Source organism: Ranitomeya variabilis, chromosome 1 (assembly GCF_051348905.1).
Source record: "Ranitomeya variabilis isolate aRanVar5 chromosome 1, aRanVar5.hap1, whole genome shotgun sequence".
Lineage (NCBI taxonomy): Eukaryota > Metazoa > Chordata > Amphibia > Anura > Dendrobatidae > Ranitomeya > Ranitomeya variabilis.
This window is the reverse complement of record NC_135232.1, coordinates 44,020,007-44,042,680: the sequence shown is the minus strand read 5'-3', so window position 1 is coordinate 44,042,680 and position 22,674 is coordinate 44,020,007. Positions and strand designations below refer to the sequence as shown.

General features: G+C 47.4%; 1 protein-coding gene across 1 annotated transcript in view; it reads right to left on the bottom strand.

Annotated features, from left to right (window-relative positions):
- Nucleotides 1-816: 816 nt before the first annotated feature.
- The window catches only part of LOC143793483 (O-acyltransferase like protein-like), a 135,282-nt gene continuing 113,424 nt past the window's right edge, over nt 817-22,674 (bottom strand). Inside the window, exons 11-15 of the mRNA XM_077280489.1 lie at nt 17,038-17,151; nt 16,274-16,400; nt 15,464-15,650; nt 10,216-10,358; nt 817-1,497 (exon numbers count right to left, since the gene is read on the bottom strand). Coding sequence (XP_077136604.1) covers nt 1,393-1,497; nt 10,216-10,358; nt 15,464-15,650; nt 16,274-16,400; nt 17,038-17,151 — 676 coding nt within the window. The 3' untranslated portion in view covers nt 817-1,392. The remainder of the gene's footprint in view (nt 1,498-10,215; nt 10,359-15,463; nt 15,651-16,273; nt 16,401-17,037; nt 17,152-22,674) is intronic.

Here is a 22,674-nt window from a genome sequence, read left to right as displayed (position 1 = left end):
ATAGCCAAGAAATGTATTTGGCAATCTTCATAAGTCAGAGGACAACAACTCTTATCATCCATGAAGGTGTCGGAACCTGGAACCCAAGTGATTGCTCATTAATCACCTTTCCTGTGGGTAGCTGATAAGTTGTAATTCTGGAAGAGAAACTTTGCTTTGTTTATGCATCTGTTGATTGTATGTTGTCTAGGCAGCCCCCTATAACAGAAGTCTGGATGTGTATTCTGGAGCCCCCTATAACAGAAGTCTGGATGTGTAGTCTGGAGCCCCCTATAACAGCAGTCTGGATGTGTAGTCTGGAGCCCCCCTATAACAGCAGTCTGGAGCCCCCTATCACAGCAGTCTGGAGGTGTAGTCGGGAGGCCCCTATAACAGCAGTCTGGGCCCCCCTATAACAGCAGTCTGGAGGTGCGGTCTGGAGCCCCCTATCACAGCAGTCTGGATGTGTAGTCTGGAGCCCCCTATAACAGCAGTCTGGATCCCCCTATAACAGCAGTCTGGATGTGTAGTCGGGAGGCCCCTATAACAGCAGTCTGGAGGTGCAGTCTGGAGCCCCCTATCACAGCAGTCTGGATGTGTAGTCTGGAGCCCCCTATAACAGCAGTCTGGAGCCCCCTATAACAGCAGTCTGGATGTGTAGTCGGGAGGCCCCTATAACAGCAGTCTGGCCCCCCCTATAACAGCAGTCTGGAGGTGCAGTCTGGAGCCCCTATAACAGCAGTCTGGATGTGTAGTCTGGAGCCCCCCATCACAGCAGTCTGGATGTGTAGTCTGGAGCTCCCCTATAACAGCAGTCTGGGTGTGTAGTCTGGAGCCCTCTATAACAGCAGTCTGGAGGTGCAGTCTGGAGCCTCTTATAACAGCAGTCTGGAGCCCCCTATCACAGCAGTCTGGAGGTGTAGTCTGGAGGCCCCTATAACAGCAGTCTGGGTGTGTTGTGGAGCCCCTCTATAGCAGCAGTCTGGGATGTTGGATGGATAGTAGCTCATGTAGTAGATCATGGTGACCGCCTCTCTAGTTGTCGGAGGAGCCGCCGCTGCCAGAGTGAATTGTAGAGAACCATCATGTAATGTAACAGGAATAAATCTGTAGCAGTGGAATCTGTGAGATCAGGCCGAGTCTTGGATGTGTCTTCTCAGAAGTCTTGCCCGATTTCCCAGCATTGTCTGTGTTGTTGGGGCACATAGAGGAATCTTTGAGGTCGCCTTTTTCCCGTTGATGCTTTTCTCTTGGAATTCGTTGTATTCTACACCTTATAGTTCAGGTAGTTAGTTTATAGTTTTCATGACCCAGTGGTAGAGCGGCAGACACTTTTGTGCTTGTCGTTGGCTGTAGCTCACATTCATCGATTCTCTGCAGTTTTGGTTGAAGACTTCTGGATGTTTTATTGTATTATTGGGCTAAACTTAACAACCTTTGAAACGGTCGTTCAACCAGAACTGTCAAAAGTAAGCCCACGACGATCGTCAGTGCGGAGTGTCCAATGAAGAGGTACAACTGGTGAAAGGAAAACACAATAGATTCTGGTTATTTAGCGAGGTCGTCCTGTGCTGTGGATGAAAACTATTTTTAAAAGGATTCAATTTGGTTAAAAAATAAATAATGGGCTCAATGATGACCTAATTTCGATTCTTACCTGGTTCCTTGTTTCACCTGATGTGTTGGATTCTCACAGCTCATGGTTCAGATGAGCAGTTCTGGAGCAACATTTGACAGGTGGCGCTAGTGTAGCAGGACGGCTGACACTGGCTGACGTGGTGTCAGTATTTAACTGGAGTAGATGTCAAACTGGTTTATCAGAGATGACATATCAGACCTGGATAGCAATGGCTGATGTAATAGAGCTGGACCAGTGATGACTGACGTAGCAGAGCTGGCACACTGATGGCTAACGTCAGAGGTGTAGTTATGGATTTTTTTCAGGGAGGGCGAAACTTCTGAGTAGACTCCTAACCAGGTAACCCTGATTACAACTATGGTGCCCCATCCTAATAGTGGATGTAGGACAACTTCAGCAGATGATTGCACTGTTACTGAAAATAATCTCTATACAAAGGCCAACACTGATATTACCGCCATATGGTTAGTGGTAGATACCAGTCTACCAGTCGTCACTTTTCACGTCTTTTCCATCTGGCCCAAACAGACATGATGACTTCTCCAGCCAGGACTTGGTTGCAGAGAATACAGCAATGACACATTTCACTTCTCATATTCCAGCCCCATCACCATCTATTCCCAACCTGCACAAACTCCTCATCCTGCTGATACCCCAATGCTGCTGTCGTATGTGTCCCTATTACTGCCCCTGCTGTGTGGTTCTCTGTGCTTCTAGCTAGTAAAACAACCCTCTAGAATATAGTAATGCCAGGTGCAAGTGCCCTAGAAAACAGTGCCCACATTTTGCCTACTAGAAAGTAATAATGCCCTGTGTGCCCCTTTGACGGTCACAATAACCTGAGTTCCCCTATATCAATAAGTGCCCACTTTACATTTAATAACATTCCTCGTCTCCCACCTCTATAGCTCCCCTCTACATAGTATGATGCCCTCACTGTATAGTACCCCCCACATAGTATACTGACCCGTTAGTAGCCCCCAAACTGTTTTATGGCTCCAACACTGTACAAAGGCCCCATTAGCTCCCATACTATATGATGGCCCCTAAATAGCCTCCATATAGTACAATGCACCAGATAGTCCTCAATATAGTGTAATGCACTCCCCATAGGCCTATATGTAGTATAATGCACTCCCCATAGGTCTCCATATAGTATAATGCTCTCCCCATAGGCCTATATGTAGTATAATGCACTCCCCATAGGTCTCCATATAGTATAATGCACTCCCCATAGGTCTCCATATAGTATAATGCACTCCCCATGGGCCTACATATAGTATAATGCACTCCCCATACGCAAACTCTATATTGTATTATGCACTCCCCGTTGGCAGACTCTATATAATATAATGCACTCACCATAGGCAGACTATATATAGTATATTGCACCCACATAGGCATCTATAGTATAATACACCCCCCATTAAAAAAATACAATACTCACCTCTACTCCTCGTTCCCCCACTGCTCCAAGTGCCCGCTTATCTCAGGACAGTGGGCACCAAGTAATGACATAATCATGTCCGCTGTCAGTGACGTCAGACTCTGAGGGGGAATGATGGGAGACGGAGCCGGTTTCATCAGTGCTTCAACTGTAGTCCATACAGTTAATAGTATCATAGCTCCGGGTGGGCCCCACAGATCACGGGACCTTGGGTGACCACCCCCTCTGCTTCCCCAGTATCTACGCTACTGGCTGATGTAATAGAGCTGGAACAGCTATGGCTGACATATTACTGCTGGAACAGCAATTACTGACATAATAAGGCTGAAACAGTGATGACTGACGAAGCAAAGCTGGAACAGCGATGGCTGATGTAATAGAGCTGGAACAGCAGTGGCTGATGTAATAGAGCTGGAACAGCGATGGCTGATGTAATAGAGCTGGAACAGCGATGGCTGATGTAATAGAGCTGGAACAGCGATGGCTGACGTAGCAGAGCTGGAACAGCGATGGCTAATGTAATAGAGCTGGAACGGTGATGTAACAAAATAATAAATTATGTATCTTAGTTGGCACAGTGATGGCTGATGTAGGAAAGCTGGCCCAGAGGTGGTTGATTAAACAGAGCTGGTACAATGGGTATGAAAGGACAACAACTACTGGAATACTCAGGCAACGTCCCATCACCTGAGCCATATTAAATAGTGTGAATGATGTCTTTGGTGCGCGTTGTGCTATCTGTGTAACATGATGTGTAGGAGAGGAGATAAGGCTGGCCAGGGAGGTTAAGCAATGCAACAGTCCACACTGGCATCAGAACAGAAGAATATCATCCCCACCGGTATGTACTAATCATCAGGTGTTTCCAACCATCTCTGTTGTGTCCATACTGGATGAGGATGTTGAGACTGTTGGGAACCAGAAGAGTGTTGGAAGCTGAGTTACAGAGGATCAGTGAGAGTACTTCTTATTTTTTTCTACCAGTCTGGGCTCTTTTAAAGTTAATTTTCTTCCTCTGGAACACCCCTTTAAAGTGTTTGCACCATATAGACAACCCCTTCTCAGCTGTTATCTCTGATGAAAGTATGGACAACCACATATTTCCCCAGGAGGAATAAGGTAGCACACGGCCTTCAGGAAATACACAGTCTAGCTGAATTCTGTAAAGAAGGGCCCCAATCAGGCAAGAAGGATGCCTTGCCCCAAAGTTTTTCCAACTTCTAATATGTGAGAACTTTTCATAAAACTGATTGGTGGAGGTCACTGTGAACCCCACTGATCCTGAAAACCATCTCCATTCTGGCTAATAAAACAGGAACCCTTGCATGAAACCCCCTTCTCCTGTGACATGATGCACCCTTTTATTAGGGTTTTCCAAGCTACTAAGCTACTACATGTAAATGATGAATATTTATTTATTTATCAATGATTCTGGAAACATGTTCCGAACAGTAGCGTAGCTAACGGGGTGGCAGAGAGGCCGGTCACCATGGGCTCTGCTCTCTGAGAACCCCACCCGGAGCTACACTACTGTTAACTGTATGGGTGTACGCAATACGCCCATACAGTTAAACTCTGCAGCAAAGTTGGGAGACTCGATCTTCCTCCACTGCCACATGGCTCCTTTGAGGCCAGTGAACTCGGCACTGGGCACCCCCCATGATCACAAGTTCAACAATATCAGCTACAGTTGAAAGCACTGATGAGACAGGGATCGTCACACTCCTCCCATCATTCCCCCTCTGCATCTGATATCACTGTCAGGGGGCGCAATGATGTCATTACTTGGTGCCCGCAGTCTTCAGATGTGCGGGTGTTCAGAGCAAAGAGGAGAAGGGGTATTTTTTGTATGGGGGTGCATTATACTGTATGGAGGCCTAAGAGGGGGGGGGCATTATACTGTATGGAGGCCTATGGGGCGTGCATTATACTATAGAGGCCTATGAGGGTACATTTTGCTCTATAGAGTCTGCCTATGGGGAGTGCATTATGCTATATAGAGTCTGCCTACGGAGAGTGTATAATACTATATACAGTCTGCCTGTCATGGTCTGCCTGGAATATCTGTTACGGTCCTTCTAGGGTTAATCCTATGATGAGTGTATTATATTAAAGATGCCTATGGAGGTGCATTATACTATATAGAGTCTGCCTATGTGGGTGCATTATGCTATGGAGGCCTATGGGAAGTGCATTACACTATATAGAGTCTGCCTATGGGGATGCATTATACTATAGAGGCCTATGGGAAGTGCATTACACTGTATAGAGTCTGCTTATAGGGAGTATATTATATAGAGTCTGCCTATGGGGAGTGTATTATACTATAGAGGCATATGAGCAGTTCATTATAATATATGGAGGCCTATAGGGATTGCATTATACTATGTGGAGGACCATGTGGAGTGCATTATACTATTTAGGCTATTTATGGTGTACCATCATACAGTGAGGAAGCTATCATACAGTGTGGGAGCTAATGTGGGGCCTTTGTACAGTGTGGGGGCCATCATACAGTATGGGAGATAGTGTGGGGTCTTTGTACAGTGTGGGGCCATCATACAGTGTGGATATTACAGTGAGGGGGCCAGCATACAGTGTTGGAGCCATCAAACAGCTTGGGGGCTACTAAGCAGTCAGTATACTGTGTGGGTGGTACTATACAGTGAGGGGGCATCATACTGTGTATAGGGGAGCTGTACAGGGTGAGACAAGACACATTATTAAATGTAAAGAGGGCACTTATTGTTATATTGGAATTCAGGTTACTTTAACTGTCAAAGGGGCACACACATAGAGTCTGCCTATGGGGAGTATATTATATAGAGTCTGCCTATGGGGAGTGCATTTTACTATAGAGGCCTCAAAGGGCACACAGAGGGCATTATTACTTTGTAGGGGGAAAAATATGGGCACTGTTTTCTATGGCACTTGCACCCGGCATTACTATATTCTAGAGATTGTTTTACCAACTAGAGGGCACACAGAACCACACAGCAGGTACAGTAATAGGGTCACATACGGCAGCAGCGGCTCAGTATTGAGGTATCAGGGGCAGTAATAGGGACACATACGGCAGCAGCGGCTCAGTATTGGGGTATCAGGGGCAGTAATAGGGACACATACGGCAGCAGCAGCTCAGTATTGGGGTATCAGGGGCAGTAATAGGGACACATACGGCATCAGCGGCTCAGTATTGGGGTATCAGGTGCAGTAATAGGGACACATACGGCAGCAGCGGCTCAGTATTGGGGTATCAGGTGCAGTAATAGGGACACATACGGCATCAGCGGCTCAGTATTGGGGTATCAGGTGCAGTAATAGGGACACATACGGCAGCAGAGGCTCAGTATCGGGGTATCAGGGGCAGTAATAGGGACACATACGGCAGCAGCAGCTCAGTATTGGGGTATCAGGGGCAGTAATAGGGACACATACGGCATCAGCGGCTCAGTATTGGGGTATCAGGTGCAGTAATAGGGACACATACGGCAGCAGCGGCTCAGTATTGGGGTATCAGGTGCAGTAATAGGGACACATACGGCAGCAGCGGCTCAGTATTGAGGTATCAGGTGCAGTAATAGGGACACATACGGCAGCAGCGGCTCAGTATTGAGGTATCAGGTGCAGTAATAGGGACACATACGGCAGCAGCGGCTCAGTATTGGGATATCAGGGGCAGTAATAGGGTCACATAAGGCAGCAGCGGCTCAGTATTGGGGTATCAGGTGCAGTAATAGGGACACATACGGCAGCAGCGGCTCAGTATTGGGGTATCAGGTGCAGTAATAGGGACACATACGGCAGCAGCGGCTCAGTATTGGGCTATCAGGTGCAGTAATAGGGACACATACGGCAGCAGCGGCTCAGTATTGGGGTATCAGGGGCAGTAATAGGGACACATATGGCAGCAGCTCAGTATCGGGGTATCAGGGGCAGTAATAGGGACACATACAGCAGCTGCGGCTCAGTATTGGGGTATCAGGTGCAGTAATAGGGGCACATACGGCAGCAGCGGCTCAGTATTGGGGTATCAGGGGCAGAAATAGGGACACATACGGCAGCAGCGGCTCAGTATTGGGGTATCGGACAGTAATAGGGGCACATATGGCAGCAGCGGCTCAGTATTGGGGTATCAGGGGCAGTAATAGGGACACATACGGCAGCAGCGGCTCAGTATTGGGGTATCAGGTGCAGTAATAGGGACACATACGGCAGCAGCGGCTCAGTATTGGGCTATCAGGTGCAGTAATAGGGACACATACGGCAGCAGCGGCTCAGTATTGGGGTATCAGGGGCAGTAATAGGGACACATATGGCAGCAGCTCAGTATCGGGGTATCAGGGGCAGTAATAGGGACACATACAGCAGCTGCGGCTCAGTATTGGGGTATCAGGTGCAGTAATAGGGGCACATACGGCAGCAGCGGCTCAGTATTGGGGTATCAGGGGCAGAAATAGGGACACATACGGCAGCAGCGGCTCAGTATTGGGGTATCGGACAGTAATAGGGGCACATATGGCAGCAGCGGCTCAGTATTGGGGTATCAGGGGCAGTAATAGGGACACATACGGCAGCAGCGGCTCAGTATTGGGGTATCAGGGGCAGAAATAGGGACACATACGGCAGCAGCGGCTCAGTATTGGGATATTAGGTGCAGTAATAGGGACACATATGGCAGCAGCGGCTCAGTATTGGGGTATCGGACAGTAATAGGGGCACATACGGCAGCAGCGGCTCAGTATTGGGCTATCAGGTGCAGTAATAGGGACACATATGGCAGCAGCGGCTCAGTATTGGGGTATCGGACAGTAATAGGGTCACATACGGCAGCAGCGGCTCAGTATTGGGGTATCAGGGGCAGTAATAGGGACACATACGGCAGCAGCGGCTCAGTATTGGGGTATCAGGTGCAGTAATAGGGACACATACGGCAGCAGCGGCTCAGTATTGGGGTATCAGGGGCAGAAATAGGGACACATACGGCAGCAGCGGCTCAGTATTGGGCTATCAGGTGCAGTAATAGGGACACATACGGCAGCAGCGGCTCAGTATTGGGGTATCAGGGGCAGAAATAGGGACACATACGGCAGCAGCGGCTCAGTATTGGGCTATCAGGTGCAGTAATAGGGACACATATGGCAGCAGCGGCTCAGTATTGGGGTATCAGGTGCAGTAATAGGGACACATACGGCAGCAGCGGCTCAGTATTGGGGTATCAGGTGCAGTAATAGGGACACATACGGCTGCAGCGGCTCAGTATCGGAGTATCAGGTGCAGTAATAGGGACACATACGGCAGAAGCGGCTCAGTATTGGGGTATCAGGTGCAGTAATAGGGACACATACGGCAGCAGCGGCTCAGTATTGAGGTATCAGGGGCAGTAATAGGGACACATACGGCAGCAGCGGCTCAGTATTGGGGTATCAGGTGCAGTAATAGGGACACATATGGCAGCAGCAGCTCAGTATTGGGGTATCAGGGGCAGTAATAGGGACACATACGGCAGCAGCGGCTCAGTATTGGGGTATCAGGGGCAGTAATAGGGACACATACGGCAGCAGCGGCTCAGTATTGAGGTATCAGGGGCAGTAATAGGGACACATACGGCAGCAGCGGCTCAGTATTGGGGTATCAGGGGCAGTAATAGGGACACATACGGCAGCAGCGGCTCAGTATTGGGGTATCAGGTGCAGTAATAGGGACACATATAGCAGCAGCAGCAGCTCAGTATTGGGGTATCAGGGGCAGTAATAGGGACACATACGGCAGCAGTGGCTCAGTATTGGGGTATCAGGTGCAGTAATAGGGACACATACGGCAGCAGCGGCTCAGTATTGGGGTATCAGGTGCAGTAATAGGGACACATACGGCAGCAGCGGCTCAGTATTGGGATATTAGGGGCAGTAATGGGGACACATATGGCAGCAGCGGCTCAGTAGTGGGGTATCAGCAGTACCAGGATTTTTTGCAGATCGATGATATATGCGGATGGTGCTGAAAATGTGAGATGTGAAATGTGTCTTTGTTGTAATCTAGGCAGCTGAGTCGCGGCTTGAGAAGTTGTCATGTCGGTTTGGACCAGATGGAAAAGATGGGAAAAGTGAAGATTCCATCAGAAAAACGTCAGTGGTAACTGGTAAGACATTATCTGTAACTGTGCTGTGATCTCTTATATGTTCTGCAGCACTGGTATCTACAACTATATGGTCACTATGTGGCGGTAATATCCATGTTGGTCTTTGTGTAGAGATTATTTTCAGTAATAATCTGCTGAGGTTCTCCTCCACTATTAGGGTGCATCACCATAGTTGTAATCAGGGTTACCTGGTTAGGGGCCATTCAGATGTTTCACCCTCCCTCTGACCCAAGAACCCTGAGCTATGTCTCTGGTTCCGAACTATTCGACCACATCTGCATGTTTACGTCAAAATGAATGGGAATTCTGGAGAGTTCTAGGTTCTCTAATTGTCTAGTATTTTTGTAATCACCATTTCTTACAGTGAAGAGTGACCCAAACTAGATTGTTCTTGGAAGAGTTTTTCCACCTTTCCGGGCAATTTTTTTTCTCTCTTAAATGCATATATTTTTGGCTAAAAGACCTTTTTAGCAACTGGTTTCCATTAAAAATGTTGTACAGTTTGCCTTCTACATCCTCTAGGTAGCACTGGTCTCTTTTTGGCTGCAGAATGAGTTAACTGAGAATCTGCCAGTCAGCCCGCTATGACAATCTGAAAGGGAGTTTGAGACTCTGTTTTGTCTTTTTTTCTGAGCTCTTTTCAGCTGATTTAGGAACACAGACCACATCAACGATGAATGTGCAAGGAAACCAAGAATCTGTAAAAGCAAAATGCTACAAAATTTTTAATGAAACCCAATGAGAGAAATTATTTTTAATCTCAAAAACATTCATTTAAGTAAATATATATATATATATATATATATATATATATATATATATATATATATATATATATATATATATATTATCCTCAACACCCCCTTTTAGGTCAGGGTGGCCACACTCCCCATCTACCTTGGGCCATTTGTAGAACTGGTGTCTTCATGTAACTTAGGGGGTCCCTCAAGCACCAGGACTCTGGTTCCACCCAATACCTAAAAACCACATCCATCCCAAATAATCACTCACCATGTTAATATCCTGATAGTGGAAGAGCGCCTCCTGCAGGCCACAGTACAAGATGATAATGATGGGGTGGGTCAGATAACAGGCGTAGCTGATCTTAGATAGGAAGCTCCATGCCCCACACGACAGCATTGTGTTTAGGTGACCTGGAGAGAGAACGTGATGCTTCACACGTCATTATGTGTCGTGAGGCCATAACTCATACAAATGTGCATTTGTAAAATCTCTACTCAGTAGTGGCCCCTGGATGTGCACATGTGGGCTGCAGGACAACGGGAGATAGGATTGTACTACTGTCACTATACTAGTTCCATATAGTAACTTTATAATACCGCCATCCAGAGAGTACGGTGCATGGCCTGCTCAATATCACCATCGAGAACAGGACACATCAGCTTAATGTTCATCTACCAACTTTCATAAAACCAGCTGTAACCTTCTCAGTAACTTGTGCCTCTGTCCCTCTTCTGTGAGATTGGACTAGACGGGCTGGAAACACTCTCCACAGAAATCATGGTTACGCGCACCAATGACCAACGGTTCCATGGTTGTCCTTATCTGGACCACTTTTGATAAGAACTAACCACTGTACACTGGGAACATCCCACAGATGTGACATACAGTGCCCTGCGAAAGTATTCGGCTCCCTGGAACTTTTCAACCTTTTCCCACATATCATGCTTCAAACATAAAGATACCAAGTGTAAATTTTTGGTGAAGAATCAACAACAAGTGGAACACAATTGTGAAGTTGAACAAAATTTATTGGTTATTTTATATTTTTGTGCAAATTTAAAAACTGAAAAGTAAGGCGTGCAATATTATTCGGGTAATCTGATTAAAGGGCCCCTGTCACCCCCCTCCAGCCGTTATAAACTAAAAGAGCCACCTTGTGCAGCAGTAATACTGCATTCTAACAAGGTGGCTCTTTTAGTTTTAGGTTCAAGTATACCCACGTAGGCTGGTCCTCCCTCCCCAGCTTGGCCAGATCCTCTGCCGTCACTCACATCTTCTTGGTCTTTCTGCGCCGCCCCCTCAGCGCTGTTTAGGTTTTCAAACCGGTGCCTGCGCTGTGTAGTACTGTTCTGCGCAGGCGCAGTAAGCTCTGGCCGTCTGCCGTCCAAGCCAGGCTTTTACACTGCGCCTGCGTGGGCAGTGGGGCCCCCACCTTTGGAATCCCAGCCCCGCACTGTGTTATGCATTATGCACAGTGCGGGGCTGGGACGGCAGACGGCCAGAGCTTACTGCGTCTGCTCAGAACAGTACTACACAGCGCAGGCGCCGGTTTGAAAACCTAAACAGCGCTGAGGGGGCGGCGCAGAAAGACCAAGAAGATGTGAGTGACGGCAGAGGATCTGGCCAAGCTGGGGAGGGAGGACCAGCCTGCGTGGCTAGAGACACCAATTATGGCTAAGTATCAAATCGCGTTTTTTGGGGTATACTTAAACCTAAAACTAAAAGAGCCACCTTGTTAGAATGCAGCATTACTGCTGCACAAGATGGCTCTTTTAGTTTATAACGGCTGGAGGGGGGTGACAGTGGCCCTTTAAATTTGCAATTTGCCATTCATTTTCTTTATACATCATATGGGTTTAATCTTGAAAAATCCCTCTTTCTTTTCACTGACTGTTGTTAAGTGTAATCCATCTGTATTCTCTAGATGACAAGGATCTAGAGATGGATTACAGGAAGTAGGGGGTGGGTTTTTGACTTTGCTTTTGCATCATCGAAAGTGAGAGGAAAAGAAGTTCCAGCTCCTACAGTGCCTTGCGAAAGTATTCGGCCCCCTGGAACTTTTCAACCTTTTCCCACATATCATGCTTCACACATAAAGATACCAAATGTAAAATTTGGTGAAGTTAAGAATCAACAACAAGTGGAACACAATTGTGAAGTTGAACGAAATTTATTGGTTATTTTAAATTTTTGTGGAAATTCAAAAACTGAAAAGTGGGGCGTGCAATATTATTCTTCCCCTTTAACTTAATACTTTGTTGCGCCACCTTTTGCTGTGATTACAGCTGCAAGTCGCTTGGGGTATGTCTCTATCAGTTTTGTACATCGAGAGACTGAAACTCTTGCCCATTCTTCCTTGGCAAACAGCTCGCCCTCAGGGAGGTTTGATGGAGATCGTTTGTGAACAGCAGTTTTCAGCTCTTTCCACAGATTCTCGGTTGGATTGAGGTCTGGACTCTGACTTGGCCATTCTAACACCTGGATACGTTTATTTGTGAACAATTCCATTGTAGATTCTGCTTTATTGATTGTCTTGATGGAAGACAAATCTTCGTCCCAGTCTCAGGTCTTTTGCAGATTCCAACAGGTTTTCTTCAAGAATGGTCCTGTATTTGGCTCCATCCATCTTCCCATCAATTTTAACCCTGTCCCTGCTGAAGAAAAGCAGGCCCAAACCACGATGCTGCCACCACCATGTTTGACAGTGGGGATGGTATGTTCAGGGTGATGAGCTGTGTTGCCTTTACACCAAACATATCGTGTGACATTCTTGCCAAAAAGTTTGGTGTGTCTCCCAGGTGGCTTGTTGCAAACTTTAAAGACACTTTTTATGGATATCTTTGAGAAATGGCTTTCTTCTTGCCACTCTTCCATAAAGGCCAGATTTGTGCAGTGTACGACTGATTGTTGTCCTATGGACAGACTGTCCCACCTCAGCTGTAGATCTCTGCAGTTCATCCAGAGTGATCAGGGGCCTCTTGGCTGCATCTCTGATCAGTCTTCTCCTTGTTTGAGATGAAAGTTTAGAGGGACGGCCGGGTCTTGGTAGATTTGCAGTGGTATGATACTCCTTCCATTTCAATATGATCGCTTGCACAGTGCTCCTTGGGATGTTTAAGGTTTTGGAAATCATTTTCTATCCAAATCTGGCTTTAAACTTCTCCACAACAGTATCACGGACCTGCCTGTTGTGTTCCTTGGTCTTCATGATGCTCTCTGTGCTTCACACAGAACCCTGAGACTCTCACAGAGCAGGTGCATTTATACGGAGACTTGATTACACACAGGTGGATCATATTTATCATCATTAGGCATTTAGGACAACATGGGATCATTCAGAGATCCACAATGAACTTCTGGAGTGAGTTTGCTGCACTGAAAGTAAAGGGGCCGAATAATATTGCACGCCCCACTTTTCAGTTTTTGAATTTCCACAAAAATTTAAAATAACCAATAAATTTTGTTCAACTTCACAATTGTGTTCCACTTGTTGTTGATTCTTCACCAAAAATTTACATTTGGTATCTTTATATCTGAAGCATGATAGGTGGGAAAAGGCTGAAAAGTTCCAGGGGGCCGAATACTTTCGCAAGGCACTGTATGCCAGAAACATCCCACAACATTTGCCATATACGGGGAACACCCCACAAGACCTGCCATATACTGGGAATACCTCACAAGACATGCCATATACGGGGAACACCCCAAAAGATCTGCCATATACTGAGAACACCCCACAAGACCTGCCATATACTCGGAACACCTCACAAGACCTGCCGTATACTGGAAACACCCCTCAAGACCTGCCATACACTGGGAACACCACACAAGACCTGCCATGTACTGGGAACACCCCACAAGATCTGCCATATACTGGGAAAACCCCACAAGCCCTGTTGTATACTGGGAACACCCCACAAGACCTGCCATATACTGGGTATACCTCACAAGACCTGCCATATATTGGGAACACCCCACAAGCCCTGCCGTATACTGGGAATACCCCACAAGACCTGCCATGTACTGGGAACACCCCACAAGATCTGCCATATACTGGGAACACCCCAAAAGCCCTGCCGTATACTGGGAATACCTCACAAGACCTGCCATATACCAGGAACATCCCACAAGACCTGCCATGTACTGGGAACACCCCACAAGAACTGCCATATACTGGGAACACCCCACAAGCCCTGCCGTATACTGGGAACACCTCACAAGACCTGTCATGTACTGGGAACACCTCACAAGGCCTGTCATGTACTGGGAATGCCCCACAAGATCTGCCATGTACTGAGGACACCTCACAAGACCTGTCATGTACTGGGAACACCACACAAGACCTGCCATGTACTGGGAACACCCCACAAGATCTGCCATGTACTGAGGAAACCTCACAAGAGCTGCCATGTACTGTGAACACCCCACAAGACCTGCCATGTACTGGGATCACTCCACAAAACCTGCCGTATACTGGGAACACCCCTCAAGACCTGCCATACACTGGGAACACCACACAAGACCTGCTATGTACTGGGAACACCCCACAAGATCTGCCATATACTGGGAAAACCCCACAAGCCCTGTCGTATACTGGGAACACCCCTCAAGACCTGCCATATACTGGGAACACCCCACAAGACCTGCCATATATTGGGAACACCTCACAAGACCTGCCATATATTGGGAACACCCCACAAGCCCTGCCGTATACTGGGAACACCCCACAAGACCTGCCATGTACTGGGAACACCCCACAAGATCTGCCATATACTGGGAACACCCCAAAAGCCCTGCCGTATACTGGGAATACCTCACAAGACCTGCCATATACCAGGAACATCCCACAAGACCTGCCATGTACTGGGAAAACCCCACAAGAACTGCCATATACTGGGAACACCCCACAAGCCCTGCCGTATACTGGGAACACCTCACAAGACCTGTCATGTACTGGGAACACCTCACAAGGCCTGTCATGTACTGAGGACACCTCACAAGAGCTGCCATATACTGGGAACACCTCTCAAGACCTGCCGTATACTGGGAACACCCCTCAAGACCTGCCATACACTGGGAACACCACACAAGACCTGCCATGTACTGGGAACACCCCACAAGATCTGCCATGTACTGAGGACACCTCACAAGAGCTGCCATGTACTGAGGACACCTCACAAGACCTGCCATGTACTGGGATCACTCCACAAGATGTTGCAATATACTGGGAACACCCCACAATATCTGCCATATACTGAGGACACCCCACAAGAGCTGCCATGTACTGTGAACACAACAACAAACCTACCATAGGGCAATTGCCTCTTTTCCCCAGTGATTATTATCTGGCTCTCACCTCACCATTACTGGTCACACAGGGGCCATCACCCACCCCTGGATAGACATTGTTTCTCCTAGTGCAGGGATGCAGCTTCCCAGTCTGTATTTTTGCATTATCAGTTTTATGGAGGCATCAGCTAAAAATAATTTACTGTCTTAAATTCGCCTCTTTTACCTCCATATTCTTCATGGCACAGAACGAGGATCAAACCAAGAGCCACGGCCCATAAAGAGCGATGAAGACCCTGGTAAAGTGCAGCCATGATTGAGTAAGAACCAGGAGCATCATCTAGAACAAAGGCCAGTGTAATGACTGTGAGCATGATGACCAGCGCAGATATCCATCCCAGCACAGCCTGTGCCTGTGGAAAAAAGTCACATAATAATAATAATTTTATTTATATAGCGCCAACATATTCAGCAGCGCTTTACATTATAAAAGAGGACAAGAAGCAAGAATTGTGTCCCTTTATTAGACTGGTATTCCCTAAGCCCACCAGGGACCCACACTCCAGATTTATGGTTCATTAAGCCCACCAGGGACCCACACTCCAGATTTATGGATCCCTAAGCCCACCAGGGACCCACACTCCAGATCTAAGGATCCCTAAGCCCACCAGAGACCCACACTCCAGATTTATGGATCCCTAAGCCCACCAGGGACCCACACTCCAGATCTAAGGATCCCTAAGCCCACCAGAGACCCACACTCCAGATTTATGGATCCCTAAGCCCACCAGGGACCCACACTCCAGATTTACGGTTCCCTAAGCTCACCAGGGACCCACACTCCAGATTTATGGTAATGTCCTTTTTGAGGGCATAATTAACATCCCCGGAGAATACAGGGCTGATGATTAAAGTTGTCACTTTGCAGAAAAACAATGAAGGAATGAATGCATTGGCCCCTCATTTTTAGGATCAGTTGGCACCGAGGGGTCAAAGCCCCCCACAATCACAGTAAAAGCATATCCTAACGACTTACCCTGGACTTAATATAAGGAGATTGTTTTTTGACAATCATAATAGCGAGAATCATTCCAATTAAGAAAGGTCCATATCTGCAGTAGGGTTTAGTGTAATATTCCACCCAATAATTCATCCGAGACTGGCTGCGAAGAAAGGTTAGAAGTATGTGATTAGATGAAGTCTCCCTGTGAAAATGTAGGAATCATCTATGTATCAGATTTCTAGATTTCTCTCTTATCTGTGTCATTTATGTCTACAGTATATTTCTACTTATCTGTTTCAAATCTATTCATCATCTCACTATGTAACACATTTTTATTTATTTTTTGTTCCTGGGTCCAAAGTGTGTTTTCCTAACCCGTTATGCCTAAAACAAATAGAACATAGTTGCTGTACCACAAAAACTTTGCTTCTGTGATCAGGACTACCTCTTGAAGCTCATCAAGAGAATGCCAAGAGTGTGCAAAGCAGTCATCAAAGCAAAAGGTGGCTACTTTGAAGATCTATCTATCTATCTATCTACAGTATCTATTATCTATCTATCTATCTATCCATTATCTATCTATTATCTATTATTTATCTATTATTTATATATTATATATTTATTATGTATGTATTATCTAATATCTATCATCTCATTCCTTCTATCTATCATCTATCTATCTATCTATCTATCTATCTATCTATCTATCTATCTATCTATCTTTCTATCTATCGATCTTTCAACCTAAGCTATCTCCGCAGCTTTTGACTTAAAATAAATATAAAAATTACTTTTACCTTTCACCTCTTGGGTAACGAATTGAAAGTTTTAAAAAGTACGATATCAAAGTGGCGGTGATGATGCAGCCAGCAAAGATTAGTGTCACCGCAGCAAACATCAGGCGCTTTGCTCTGCACAGGAGGATATTGAAGAGGTTAATAATTCATTTCTCACATTTGCTGGATACAAGGTAAGTGACAAACATTTTACATTTTGCTGCTTTAAAGGGGAACTCCACCTACAATCCACGTTCAACTCATGAGAGATCTTATTGGTGGAGACCCAGGAATTCCACTTTTCACTTGTTTTGACAGCTTAGAGAGGGATTGACACTTTTCTAACAGCTGTGTATGAGCATTAAAAAATAATAAAGATTCAAATTTGCAAAGAGTCTCAATTACAAATGTTCTGTCGTTTAATGCATACAGCTCCTCTGCTTGTCCCATTTGTGGAGATACCAGAACGTATGCTCAGGGGGTCTATGCTTTATTAGTGCAGCATACATCTAATGCTCACCAGGAGATTAGTGCAGCGCCCCAGAGTCCTGGCCGTTGCAGTACTGTGGCTCCGCCGCTAAGGGGGGCTATGGTACGTCTGATGGCAGTGAAGGAGTTCATCTGACCAGGTATCACAGACACCAATACATTTCACAGTCGGGCCTCCAGGGGGAGCTAAGGGTACTATTCATTAGGCCACTCCTCACATACTGGTAAAACTGGGGGTCAGGCAGGAAGTTAGAGAGAAAGCTGACTGGGTTGGAACCAGGCAACACCTTGTGGCAGAGGGTGTTGTGAGGGAAGATTCGGTAGGGTCCCTGTCAGGGGTGGGATCCTGACAGAGGCCTGGCAACGAGAAAGAACGTTACGGGACCGTGCCTGCTCAGTATAGCGGCGGTGCCCTAAGAAAGGATAAGAAGCGAGATTTATTGTGCTGAGTGAGAAACGAGATCAAAGCAAGAAAGAGAATACCAGTAGGAGTCGTGCTGTAAGATCGAGGCAACATCCTACTGAGGCGCAAACAACCGGCAGCCGGAACGCCGAGGAAGTACAGAGCTCTAAGCCATACTTCAAACCAACGGCAGGACAGTCAGTCACAGGTGGGCTGTCTCGCCTAAATCACCTACGCAGACATAGGGGGCAACCTGTGGAGAGGGGCGACTCTAGGGTCCCGGAAGAGCTCCGAGCCTACCCGTCATACGGGTGCATCCCAACCGTAACATCAGGGAGGGACGGAGGATTAGCAGAACATCATCTAATCGAGTTGTGAGGGAACACGAGAAACAGACACAACAGTTGTGGGGACTATCCCGTAAGCACAGCAGGGGAGGACCACAACACATAGCGCTAGCAGGAAGGCACAGATTTCCACCTGCAAAGAGAACTCTGGAGGTGCCATTGGACCGGCCGGACTTGCGCAGCCTGGTGAACCGTATTCCGGACTGAGGACCCAGAGACCTTCAGTAAAGAGGTAAAGAGACTGCACCCCTGTGTCCTTGTGATTGATTGCGTCCTGCACCACACATCGAACTACTCATCCCTTTATTTGGGCGCCCCTCAGCAGGGCCACGGACCGAGCCTAGCCACCATGACAACCCCAAAGCAGAGACTCAGAGGCCCGGTACCGGGTACCCCTCGGCCCTGCGGCAGTGGGGGGGGCGCTACAAACTTGGCGTCACGAACAGGATCTACTTAAGCCTGAAGAATCAGGTCATGTGTGCCTTGGAACTGTGATTTACTGTGCTTGGACTGTACTTTATTACAAAGACTGTGTGTTGCCATTTACCGCCAAAACCGCCGCCATTGCAGCGCTGAGGAGAAGCGCAGGAGAAGAAGAGGGGCGTGGAGTGGGTGTAGACAAGCTGAAGAGCGCGAAAGACAATGGCCGCCCAGTCTAAATATTTCTGCACCGTGAGGACGTGTCCGTCAGCAGCAGAAATCCGCCTCCTAATCCTCAATGGAAGGCGGAGACAGAGAAAACGAAACCGCCCACGAAGGAGAGAGCGGGAAAAGGATCAGGAAGTGACCCACGTGGAGGACGCCATGGCCAGCAGCTCAGGACCCGAATGTGGGGTTGAAGCGGAGGCCTCCCCCAACTACCCGGATGAGCACCGCAGCCAATTCTCCACGGACAGCACTGACTTCCTGCAGGCTGAGATGGAGGACTTGCTTGACCAGCTCCTTCAACTGAACGTGAAGGCCCAGACTCCGCACCAGGTAGCACCGGAAGAAGATCCTCTGGCATCGGATCCTATACCGCTGCCGGAGCTGCCGTTGAGGTCCTCACCGACATCGCCAGAGGAACCCACCGCAGAGGAGGAGCCTGCATCGGCTGGTGAGTCCGCCGACCCCGTCCCGCCGGCCGAGGTGTTATGGTTCTCAATGGCAAGAGAACATAGCCCAGCATACATAGGAACTAGCTCTTGGAAGGATGGAAACTTAAACTGACCATGAACTAAACCTGCCGCACAACTAACAGTAGCCGGGTAGCGTAGCCTGCGTTTTATCCCTAGACGCCCAGCGCCGGCCGGAGGACTAACTAATCCTGGCAGAGGAAAATATAGTCCTGGCTCACCTCTAGAGAAATTTCCCCGAAAGGCAGACAGAGGCCCCCACATATATTGGCGGTGATTTAAGATGAAAATGACAAACGTAGTATGAAAATAGGTTTAGCAAAATCGAGGTCCGCTTACTAGATAGCCGGAAGACAGAAAGGGTACTTTCATGGTCAGCTGAAAACCCTATCAATACACCATCCTGAAATTACTTTAAGACTCTAGTATTAACTCATAACATCAGAGTGGCAATTTCAGATCACAAGAGCTTTCCAGACACAGAAACGAAACTGCAGCTGTGAACTGGAACAAAATGCAAAAAACAAACAAGGACAAAAGTCCGACTTAGCTGGAAGTTGTCTGGTAGCAGGAACATGCACAGAAAGGCTTCTGATTACAATGTTGACCGGCATGGAAGTGACAGAGGAGCAAGGTTAAATAGCGACTCCCACATCCTGATGGGAACAGGTGAACAGAGGGGATGATGCACACAAGTTCAATTCCACCAGTGGCCACCGGGGGAGCCCAAAATCCAATTTCACAACAGTACCCCCCCCTCAAGGAGGGGGCACCGAACCCTCACCAGAACCACCAGGGCGATCAGGATGAGCCCTATGAAAGGCACGGACCAGATCGGAGGCATGAACATCAGAGGCAGTCACCCAAGAATTATCCTCCTGACCGTATCCCTTCCATTTGACCAGATACTGGAGTTTCCGTCTGGAAACACGGGAGTCCAAGATTTTTTCCACAACGTACTCCAACTCGCCCTCAACCAACACCGGAGCAGGAGGCTCAACGGAAGGCACAACCGGTACCTCATACCTGCGCAACAATGACCGATGAAAAACATTATGAATAGAAAAAGATGCAGGGAGGTCCAAACGGAAGGACACAGGGTTAAGAATCTCCAATATCTTGTACGGGCCGATGAACCGAGGCTTAAACTTAGGAGAAGAAACCCTCATAGGGACAAAACGAGAAGACAACCACACCAAGTCCCCGACACAAAGCCGAGGACCAACCCGACGCCGGCGGTTGGCAAAAAGCTGAGTCTTCTCCTGGGACAACTTCAAATTGTCCACCACCTGCCCCCAAATCTGATGCAACCTCTCCACCACAGCATCCACTCCAGGACAATCCGAAGATTCCACCTGACCGGAGGAAAATCGAGGATGAAACCCCGAATTACAGAAAAAAGGAGACACCAAGGTGGCAGAGCTGGCCCGATTATTGAGGGCAAACTGCGCTAAAGGCAAAAAAGCAACCCAATCATCCTGATCTGCAGACACAAAACACCTCAAATATGTCTCCAAAGTCTGATTCGTCCGCTCGGTCTGGCCATTAGTCTGAGGATGGAAAGCAGACGAGAAAGACAAATCTATGCCCATCCTAGCACAGAATGCCCGCCAAAATCTAGACACGAATTGGGTTCCTCTGTCAGAAACGATATTCTCTGGAATACCCTGCAAACGAACCACATTTTGAAAAAACAGAGGAACCAACTCGGAAGAAGAAGGCAACTTAGGCAGGGGAACCAAATGGACCATCTTAGAGAAACGGTCACACACCACCCAGATGACAGACATCTTCTGAGAAACAGGAAGATCCGAAATAAAATCCATCGAGATGTGCGTCCAAGGCCTCTTCGGGATAGGCAAGGGCAACAACAATCCACTAGCCCGAGAACAACAAGGCTTGGCCCGAGCACAAACGTCACAAGACTGCACAAAGCCTCGTACATCTCGTGACAGGGAAGGCCACCAGAAGGACCTTGCCACCAAATCCCTGGTACCAAAGATTCCAGGATGACCTGCCAACGCAGAAGAATGAACCTCAGAAATGACTTTACTGGTCCAATCATCAGGAACAAACAGTCTACCAGGTGGGCAACGATCAGGTCTATCCGCCTGAAAATCCTGCAAGGCCCGCCGCAGGTCTGGAGAAACGGCAGACAATATCACTCCATCCTTAAGGATACCTGTAGGTTCAGAATTACCAGGGGAGTCAGGCTCAAAACTCCTAGAAAGGGCATCCGCCTTAACATTCTTAGAACCCGGTAGGTATGACACCACAAAATTAAACCGAGAGAAAAACAACGACCAGCGCGCCTGTCTAGGATTCAGGCGTCTGGCGGACTCAAGATAAATTAAATTTTTGTGGTCGGTCAATACCACCACCTGATGTCTAGCCCCCTCAAGCCAATGACGCCACTCCTCAAAAGCCCACTTCATGGCCAAAAGCTCCCGATTCCCAATATCATAATTCCGCTCGGCGGGCGAAAATTTACGAGAAAAAAAAAGCACAAGGTTTCATCACGGAGCAGTCGGAACTTCTTTGCGACAAAACCGCCCCAGCTCCGATTTCAGAAGCGTCGACCTCAACCTGAAAAGGAAGAGCAACATCAGGCTGACGCAACACAGGGGCGGAAGAAAAGCGGCGCTTAAGCTCCCGAAAGGCCTCCACAGCAGCAGGGGACCAATCAGCAACATCAGCACCCTTCTTAGTCAAATCAGTCAATGGTTTAACAACATCAGAAAAACCAGCAATAAATTGACGATAAAAGTTAGCAAAGCCCAAAAATTTCTGAAGACTCTTAAGAGAAGAGGGTTGCGTCCAATCACAAATAGCCCGAACCTTGACAGGATCCATCTCGATGGAAAAGGGGGAAAAAATGTATCCCAAGAAGGAAATCTTTTGAACCCCAAAAACGCACTTAGAACCCTTCACACACAAGGAATTAGACCGCAAAACCTGAAAAACCCTCCTGACCTGCTGGACATGAGAGTCCCAGTCATCCGAAAAAATCAGAATATCATCCAGATACACGATCATAAATTTATCCAAATAATCACGGAAAATGTCATGCATAAAGGACTGAAAGACTGAAGGGGCATTTGAAAGGCCAAAAGGCATCACCAAATACTCAAAGTGGCCCTCGGGCGTATTAAATGCGGTTTTCCACTCATCCCCCTGCTTAATTCGCACCAAATTATACGCCCCACGGAGATCTATCTTAGAGAACCACTTGGCCCCCATTATGCGAGCAAACAAATCAGTCAGCAGTGGCAACGGATATTGATATTTAACCGTGATTTTATTC